This window comes from Pongo pygmaeus, chromosome 5 (assembly GCF_028885625.2).
Source record: "Pongo pygmaeus isolate AG05252 chromosome 5, NHGRI_mPonPyg2-v2.0_pri, whole genome shotgun sequence".
Lineage (NCBI taxonomy): Eukaryota > Metazoa > Chordata > Mammalia > Primates > Hominidae > Pongo > Pongo pygmaeus.
This window is the reverse complement of record NC_072378.2, coordinates 27,920,379-27,930,753: the sequence shown is the minus strand read 5'-3', so window position 1 is coordinate 27,930,753 and position 10,375 is coordinate 27,920,379. Positions and strand designations below refer to the sequence as shown.

Sequence of the window (10,375 nt, the reverse complement as noted above, 5' to 3'; positions counted from 1 at the left end):
ACACACAAGGTCCCTTATTTAATTTTCCTGTGTTAAATAGCAATTGTTACTTTTTGTAATAATGTAAACAAAATTGGTATATGTTGGTCTCAATGAGTACCTCATTTATTAAAGTAGTTGCATATAAAATCCCATGGCCATGTCTTGTACAAATGATGGAGTTCACCTTTTGTTTTACAAGATACCTTTTAAAATTTGCTAAATGCTTGGTTTTGACAGAAAACATGTGCTAACAAAGAATGGATCAGAAAAATGGAAGTTCTTTCACTGGATTTATCCTACTGGGTTTCTCTGAGAGGCCTCAGCTGGAGCTAGTCCTCTTTGTGGTTCTTTTGATCTTCTATATCTTCACTTTGCTGGGGAACACAACCATCATTGTATTGTCTCACTTGGACCCACATCTTCACACCCCTATGTATTTTTTCCTCTCCAACCTAAGCTTTCTGGATCTGTGTTACACTACCAGCATTGTTCCACAGCTCCTGGTTAATCTCAGGGGAGCAGACAAATCAGTCTCCTATGGTGGTTGTGTAGTTTAGCTGTACATCTCTCTAGGCTTGGGATCTACAGAATGCGTTCTCTTAGGAGTGATGGCATTTGACCGCTATGCAGCTGTTTGCAGGCGCCTCCACTACACAGTAATCATGCACCCTCGACTGTATGTGCTGATGGCTTCTACTTCATGGCTCATTGGTTTTGACAACTCCCTATTGCAGACGGTGCTCATTTTCCTTTTACCACTTTGTGGAAGAAATAAATTAGAACACTTTCTTTGTGAGGTTCCTCCATTGCTCAAGCTTGCCTGTGTTGACACTACTATGAATGAATCTGAACTCTTCTTTGTCAGTGTCATCATTCTTCTTGTACCTGTTGCATTAATCATATTCTCCTATAGTCGGATTGTCAGGGCAGTCTTGAGGATAAAGTCAGCAACAGGGCAGAGAAAAGTGTTTGGGACATGTGGCTCCCACCTCACAGTGGTTTCCCTGTTCTACGGCACAGCTATCTATGCTTACCTCCAGCCCAGCAACAACTACTCTCAGGATCAGGGCAAGTTCATCTCTCTCTTCTACACCATCATTACACCCATGATCAACCCCCTTATATATACACTGAGGAACAAGGATGTGAAAAGAGCACTTAAGAAGGTGCTCTGGAAGGACTATGACTCCAGATGACTTGGAGAGAAAGACATTGCAGTGGAGGAACTTTGAATGCCAGAGCCCTTAAGATGTATGCGTTCTCCATGTGTCATCCAAAATTTCCCCTGCAACTCTCAAGGAAATTTCTTTACCTAAATCTCTAAGGAAAATAAGTAATTAAAATCTAAGTTCATGAATTTATTTCACCCTCCAGAGATATTGATTTCATATTCCAGTGGCGTGATTATAGCTCACTGCAGCCTCAAACTCCAGGGCTGAAAAAGGATCCTCCCATCTCAGCCTCCAGAGTAGCTGGGACTACAGGTGACCATCACCACGCCTGGCTTAAATTTTATTGTTTATAATATACAGACTGCAGTCTGTATATTGTAGGTTTATTTATATAATAATCAGCCTAAATAGATCATATGCATCCTGCTAAAAACATTACTAGCTCAGTAAGCAGTATATAGCAACTCGTATAAGACCCTCATTTATCTCCTATTCAGCAAATTTCAGCAGCTACTATTTGCCAGAGTTCTGATTTGGCCAGCATCATCGAGAAGGGAAGACCACGTTACAGATCGGTGTTAATCATTTCCTTTGCAGGTGACTTCCAATCTGATGCTTTTGTGTTGCATAGCTGAGAAATTTCTTCCTCCTTTTTAGTATCATAGCATATTTTAAAACCTGATCTGAAAGACTCTGGGAAATGTATGGAAATGTCTTGGAAATGTGATTTACTAGAAAGGTGGGATATGCATAAATGTAGAAAAGAGAAGACGAATGACTTGAATCAGAGGGATCAGGGGATGGAGTTCTTGAGATTACCACAGAGAGTGGACACAATTTGCTTTTTTTTTTTTGTAAAAAGTTTATTGATTTACATTGTTTAGAGGATTTACTTTAACCATTCTGAACTGAATACAATCTGCTAAGTCTTCAAAAACCTGCAAGTTTTTTTTTCTTTTGTATTAGGGAAACATTTCTGGGAATAGTTTTAACCTCTTTGAGTGTGAAGCTATTCAGCTATTGTACTTTTGTCTCAATGAAGCATACCGGACATTTCTAATGATTGGGTTATTTGGGATATTCTCCATCAATGGGATGTTACTATCAAGTGTCAAAGCCATTATCAGGAGTCCACTCCTGATTCTGGGTTAGCAGGCCACAAATAGTACTTACCAACTATTTTTAAAGTCCAATTTCAGGCATTTGGAAACTGTCAAACGGTCCTGCAAGATACTGTTTGGAAAGTTACTTTATTAATATATCTAAAGACATGAAAACTTTGTTTGTTTTAACGTATTTAAGGGAGTGTCTTGGCCATTGTTAGCGTGACGTAAATCTCTGTCTGGATTCGTCCCCCATCTTGAAAGAAGCATCCTTATGATGTCCAAAGAATATTTGTCTTCATATTCCTCCACAGAATGTTACATTTTGGTTTGTATTTGGCCCTACATAATATCTATAAGTAAGTTATCTCTTTGACACATACACATTTACACATGTGGGTGCATATACACAGAGAACATGAAATTCACGGGTAATCTCACAGGTCAATCTCTTAACTCTTTGCTGAAAATGAATAGTAGAAGAAAATATGTTTCCTTTAGCTCAATACTACTTCAAAGTTACATGCTTTAAAAAATAATCTAATTCCAGTGTTTTCTGAAATAAATACGAAGTATACACACATGAATGTCATACCATAGTTTATTTCTGCATGTTACATTGGGAAAAACACAGCTTACTCAGAAGTGGTGAAAATTGCTGTTGATGGAATCTTGCACCATGGAAGCTAATGAAACAAATTACACTGTTTTTGTTGTCATAATAGACTCACATAGGTCAAAAAGTTTAGAAGTACCATTCTTTCAGGCTCTGGATTGAAATTGGATCATGAAGAGGGGTTGTGTTTGTAGAAAGGGTAATGCTAAAACACTCTCATTTAGTAGCTGTGTAAATGGTTGTATTAAGACATTTTTGCCTTAAACAGTAGCAAAAATCTGGCCTTAAAAAGGAAGAATAAGGGAAATGAAAGAGATGAATTATATCTAATTTTTAAAAAAATTTCACTTGTTTTTAAGTGACATCATATGCTATTTATAGACCAGTAAACCATAGCAGTGAGAGAATAACTGACTCTGCACAGTTACACTGTCATGTGCTGAGGCAGTGCCTCCATCCCAAGGCCCTCTAGCAACCAAGTGCAATACCTTAGCCATGGGACTTTCAAAATCAGATGCTGGCTTTTATTAATGGATCAGATTCTTCATCTTCACTACTGGTTTTTCTATAAAATCTCCTCTTGTGTTCAAATTAAGCTTGTATTAGGAAGCCCAGAACTTTTTTTAAATTGTTTTTTGGTTTCCAACAGAATTTTTTATTCTTTTCCAAATTTCACCTTTTTTTTTTTTTTTTTTTTTTTTTTGAGACAGGCTCTCGCTCTGTTGCCCAGGCTGGAGTGCACTGGCGTGATCTCTGCCCACTGAAACCTCCACCTCCCAGGTTCAAGCAATTTTCCTGCCTCAGCCTCCTGAGTAGCTAGGACTACAGGCATGTGCCATCACGCCTGGCTAATTTTTGTATTTTTAGTAGAGACAGGGTTTCACCATATTGGCCAGGCTGGTCTCAAACTCCTGACCTCAGGTGATCTGCCCGCCTCGGCCTCTCAAAGTACTGGGATTACAGGCGTGAGTCACCACGATCGGATTTTTTTTTTTTTTTTTTTTTTTTTTTTTTTGAGACAGGGTCTTGTTCTGTTGCCCAGGCTGGAGTGCAGTAGCATGATCTTGGCTCACTGCAACCTCTGCCTCCCAGGTTCAAGCGATTCTTCTGCCTCAGCCTCCCGAGTAGCTGGGACTACAGGTGCACACCACCGTGCTTTCACCCTTTTTTAATGCTGCAGGTCATAAGAAAGCAATTTTCTGTGTTTCACTATCCCATCACAAATTTACTTACTTCCAAATTGGAGGAAAAATTGAAATCCTGCTCATTTGTTATTGCAGATAAAAAGTATGAAACCTCACCAGTTTTAATGGGTCAGTTATCTTGTCTGTTGACAACGCCCTCAAGCCTTGTATGTGTAATCATGAGAAGGATGTTCCAAGAGCACATCTAGAAGTCCATTATGCAACCATATTTGGAGAGATTGTGGTGATAGAAATTGTATTTGTCATTTCTGTAACATCCATTCAATTCTTCTATATAGATACCAGTTCTCTTATGAAATTCATCCTCTCATCACTTTTTCTATCCTGTCCTCTGTTTTTCTTGAATGTCTTAATTGTAGCCATGTTAAAGTTCTAGGCTGCTAACTTCACTGTCTAAATCATCTGTCACTTCTCATCTATTGTCATTTCCCTACCTCAATTATCAGTCTTATGATTTTCCCTCTTTTCATGTGTTGTAATTTTTAATCACATGCAAGACATGGTGTATAAAAGAACCACAGAGGCTCCAGATGGTGTTATCTTGCACCAGGGAGAGTCCTTCCATTCCTTGGTTAGGAACAAGTAGGGTCAGGCTGAGTTGTAGACAGATTCAGTCTACCTCGTGCTCCTTCTTCTTCTCCCTCCTGGGATTTTGACAGTCTGAGAAGTCTTATTTCCTCTACCCTGAACAACTCTGAGAGGTTAAGTTCTGCCCTGCAACAGTATTCAGCTTTGCTATTTCGTGTCTTGCTCTACACAGCTTCAAAGTTTGGCAAATGTCATAATGAGGAAAGCTGTGTGATGGAGACAGGACTCCTTTCCCTGGTAAGTCTTTGTTCCCTAAAAACAAAGAAACTACAAGCAGTTTTACCCTATCTTTTTGAAGCTTCTGTCTAGCTCCCTACTTTCTATACAGTGCACTGCAAATGGAAATGTCCACTGGAAACATCCAGCCACATATCTGAGGTCTATTAAGTCTTCAATTTCTCATTCCAGCCTTATGTGAAAATAATGCTGTTTTTGTTTATTTGTTTGTTTTTCTCCTGGCAAAGGCCCTCTGTCTGGGCCAAGCCCAATCCTTACTCACACTCACACCTGGTAAATTCTCCCTATAGGGAAAAACGCTTTTGCTCATCAGCTCAGTTCAGAATGTTCCTCTCCTGTCTGCAATTCTCATCCATATCACCCTTGTCACTCCTGCAACTCTATGATGTATTTAAAAATATGGTTGCTAAAACTTTATTTGACTTTTTTGAGTACTTGCAGTGGGAATATGGCCTGCTATAATCAAGCACATCTTCCCTAGAAGTGGAAGTCATAAAAGATCACCTTGAATGGGATAAGAAATTGAGCTAGTAAAATGGAAGCAATGTTTGTTTTCTGAAAAGGGAAAAGCAAACATCTAGGAGGACATAGAGTCTGATATCTTCGTGTCTTAAAAATGATATGATTATCAATGAAGCTAGCTGTCATGGTTTAAAAGTCCAAGGAACTGTCATTAAAATAATCATATCTTAGGTGCTGCACTCATAAAATAATAAGAAATCACTCAAAATTATTGAATACAAGTGGAGAAAAGATCATTAGGGAACTTAATGATTCACTAATCAATTTTCACTTATGTAAAGAAAATTTTGCTACTTCATCGTTTCACTTGCAGAGTAATACATTAACAAACCTTCAAACTTGCCATTGTCAAAACAAGAAATAATCAAGAAGATTAACTAAACTATACATTGAATTTACCAAATAATAATTTGATTCTGTTTTCTACTTTGTTTTACAAATCTCTTTCAATACCTGCTATTTTATGTATATGCCACCCAATATTTAAATATCTTGAAATCTCTGGCTAGTGAAAATATTTTTAGGTTTTTACTAAGTTGTGGATTTTTTAGAGTTCAAACATTCATATACACACAGACATACACACAAGCACACTCTAAACCTCCTTTTCTGTCATACTATAATTCATGGCAGTTGAAATACTTAGTAGTAAAATTTTCATTTGAAAATTATCACTGTATATTTGCTTCAAGAACTGGTCACTAGGATCTACATGGAATTTACAGGAGACCAGAAACTCCTTGCAGAAATTATCTTTGATAGAGATCTTCAATGAAAGTTAAGTAGGGTTCATTCTAGTCTGGCTAAATATTACTAATATCAAAAACATCTTAGTATCTAGTAGTTCAGTTCAATGGAAGGAATTAACTTAGATCAATTGCAATGTAAACTCACTCTTTGTGTGAAAGGAAAAAAAAATGCTTAATGTGATTTAGTACCATAGTATTCGGTTGATTACTGACTCATATAAAAATTTTAAATGTAGATGATATTGAAATATAACATATGTAAAGATACTGCAGATACCTTATGTGTTCCTCTCCTGTCTGCAATTCTCATCCATTTATGTGTAAATATATGTGTAAAGTTTGATGACTTCACAAATTGCATATCATATATAACTCGCATTCAGATAAAGAATCAGAATGTGATTAGAATCCCAGAACCCCATCTCCGATTTATCCTTGCAATCACTACTCCCCAGGGGAACCACTAATCTGACTTCCGTAAAAACAGATTTGTTTTGCCTGGTTTTTCCTTTTACATGAGTGGAATCATATGTTATATATGGTATCTGGCTTAACTCAACATTGTGTTTGTAAGAATTATCCACATTGTTGTATGTACTTACAGTTTTTTGTCATTATTGTATAGCATTCCAATACATCATATACCACAATTTAATTTTAGCTTATCTTACTTAACTTATGCTCTCCCCATAAGGTTAACTTCATGAGGACAGGGGTCTCTGTTTCACTCACTGATATCTATATATCTGTATATATCTCAAGTACCTCAACAGTGCCTGGTACACAGTAGATGCTTTAGGAAGATTTGTTGAATTCAGTTAAAACTAGTTTGTAGCTTCTCAGAAGTCTTCTAGTGCACAAATATTTGGAACTGCAAACCCTGCATTAACTTTCTCAGGTACCTATGGTCCTCCCCACTAGTCTTCTTAGTGCCCCTTTGACTTCCTTGTTCCTCAGAGTGTAAATTAGGGGATTCAGTAAAGGAGTCACCAAAGTATAGAAGAGTGCAATGCTTTTGTTCACATCCTGCGAATAACTGGAGAGAGGCTGGAGGTACATGGAAATGAGCGTCCCAAAGAAAATGATCACTACCAGGAGGTGAGAACCACATGTTCCAAAAGCCTTCCGCCTCCCTTGAGCTGACTTTATCTTCAGGACTGCATGAGTAATGTGACCATAGGACACTAAGATGAGTGAGAGAGGCACCACCAAGAAGAAGACACTGACAGCAAAGAGTTCAGCCTCATTGATGGAGGTGTTGGTGCAGGACAGTTTCAGCATCACTGGAACTTCACAGAAGAAATGATCCACTTGGTTTTTATCAAGAGGGGGAGAGTCATGGTCAGTGCTGTCTGTACCACAGAATTGCCAAACCCTGTGAGCCAAGTGGTTACAACCAGCTGCAAGCAAAGTTGGGGATGCATGATCACCATGTAGTGGAGTGGGAGGCAGACGGCTGCATAGCGGTCATAGGCCATGACAGACAATAGGACACACTCCACTCCTCCGAGTCCCAAGGCAATGAACAGGTGGGTCACGCAGCCACCATAGGTGATGGTCTTGTCCTTCCCTTTAAAGTTGACCAGCGTCTGAGGGACAGTACAAGTGGTCAAACAAAGATCCATAAAAGAGAGATTGGAGAGGAAGAAATACATAGGGGTATGGAGGAGAGGATCTGCAATGGATAAAAGTATAATGGTGCCATTGCCCAGAAAGCTCAGAAAGTAGATGATCAAGATGACCACAAAAAGAGCTGTTTCCAGCTGAGGCCTGTTGGAGAAGCCCAGGAGGATGAATCCAGAGAAGGTGCTATCTGACGATGGCATTTTTTTAAATACACATCCTTATTACTCTTTACAAAACAGATCTAAAACACCATTACAGATTGCACACTTATCCATTCACTTCTTTAGTATAGGGATGTCCAGTTAATCTAGAGTTCAGATTTCTCTTCTAGTCTAAAACTTACTCTAAGTAAATAGCAAACTCATGCATAGACATCAATTCTATAGGGAGTACCATCAGCTTTTTTAGGTCTAAGGAATCAAGACTGAAACACACCATCTCAGCTGGCTTAGGAAGCAATTTGAATGAGTGTTGGACTCAGAATACAACATCTTTCACAGAAGAATGACAAAGATTACAGACATTCAACTATCTTCTAGAAGAAGTAAGACGGTTTTAGAAGAACAACTATAGTTCTATGAAACTAGAAGATGGGCATGTTGATAAGAAGGTTAATATCAAAAATATGAAACCACATGAAATTTGGTTCTCCAAATATGGTACATTCAGTGATTAACAACTGGTGGGTTTGGCTATGAAACTACAGAACAGAGTTAGAGGATAAAGTAGATAAATACAGATCCACATATTTAAAGCATGCTTTAAAATATACCACCCTCAGAGAGAATCATCCTTGAAAATGGTTAATCGTCAAAGGCAAGGAAAGTGAAAATTGCTACTCACCCAGATTCACAAGGTAGTACCATTTCTTTTTAAATTTACTGCTATTATAACTTAGGCCATCCCCAGGATTTTCCCAGGAAGATTGTCCACTCTTTTTTTAAATGTATTTCAGTGCATATGAGGAAGTATAAATTAGGGTGGTCAGTTGAATCTATAAGTAAACAGAAATTGGAATCAATGAATTCTAAGGAATCTGCCCATGACTAAAGGGGCTAATATTATGTCTGGGATATTTTTATAAACCACCAAAGTCAAGGTGCATGCTTTAGGGACTGAGATGCTTCAGGATGTGTTTATTTTTAGTGGCCCCAAGAGTGTCCTGCTCCATGTAACTCATTAGCCTCAGTTCAGGTAGCCAGAGTTTGGCTGCCTCTGGGGAGCAGCCAAAGAGGAAGGCTCTGGAGAGGTGACATCAGATAGTCTATCTTTCCCTGCCAAAGTGCCAAGGAGTCGGCCAGGTGTGGTGGCTCATGCCTGTAATCCCAGCGCTTTGGGAGGCCAAGGTGGGCAGATCACCTGAGGCCAGGAGTTCAAGAGCAGCCTGGCCAACATGGTAAAACCCCGTCTCTACTAAAAATACAAAAATTAGCCAGGCATGGTGGCACATGCCTGTAATCCCAGCTACTTGGGATGCTGAGGTAGGAGAATCACTTGAACCCGGGAGGCAGAGGTTGCAGTGCGCCGAGATGGTGCCACTGCACTCCAGCCTAGGCGACAGAGGGATACTCCTTCTCAACAAACAAACAAACAAATAAATAAAAAGTGCCTAGGAGCGAATCTGTTGTCTCTACCTAACTTCCACCTTCCACTTCTCACATCTAGTAGTAGTGATTGCATTGTTTTTGCCAATCTCTAAATTCTTCATCCTTATTTTCAGAAATATTTATTCTTACTTAAAAAGAGAAAAAAGAGGTAATTAAGCACAAATTCCTGTGCCTTTTCTCTTTCATATTACCTATATGCTTGTGCTATTATTGCTTCACTCAAAAAATAAATTTTCCAATGGTGCTATCAACTCTATTCCTTTCCCATTTTTTGAGACTTTGTCATCCAGTTGTATCTGATCTGATTTTCACCTTCTGGTATCCATTATTTCTTTATTGATAGCCTAAAAATATGCCCAAGTCTATCTTATCAGAAAAATAAAAATAGAAAGTAAACCTCCCTACCTCTTATATCCTTCTAGCTCTCCTCTTCCATTAACTTACAATCTTTGAGATAGGACATAAAACATCCATGTTTTTTCTCCTCTCATCAACACTTCCCAGTGCTGTCATTTGCCTTCTTCTCCTCCCACTCTAGTCAAGCTGCTTTCAGTGGAATCTCCAGGATCCTTCCCATCACACAAAGTAGACAAGCTAACCCCATAATCTCACTTGATGTAATTTGGGCTTGATGATCTCCTCTTTTAACAAATTATGTTATCCATGGATTTCTTTCTTGTTCTTTTTCTATTATTCCTTTGATCCCTGATTCTGAGTTTTCTTTCTCACTGGAGAGAAACCTCATTGTTTAGGTTTCACATGTTCTATCTTTCGCTCTTTTTTCATCTCTCTCCACACTGTCCCTGGGATACTTTGCCATTTGCTTGGCTCTAACATCTATCTATATGATAAATCTTCAATCCATATGTAGAATTTAGTCTTCCTTCTAGAGTTCCATACTAAATCAAATGGAATATTGGCTATCTACACATAGCTTATTTGGGAAGTCTAAATTTGCAATGGTTTTA

At 38.5% G+C, this 10,375-nt stretch overlaps 1 protein-coding gene across 1 annotated transcript; it reads left to right on the top strand.

The window, feature by feature from the left end:
- Positions 1 to 202: 202 nt before the first annotated feature.
- LOC129038694 (putative olfactory receptor 2B8) lies at positions 203 to 1,178 on the top strand. The gene has a single exon (XM_054492025.1). The coding sequence runs from the start codon at positions 591 to 593 to the stop codon at positions 1,176 to 1,178; it is 588 nt and encodes a 195-aa protein (XP_054348000.1). The 5' UTR covers positions 203 to 590.
- The last annotated feature ends 9,197 nt before the right edge of the window (positions 1,179 to 10,375 follow it).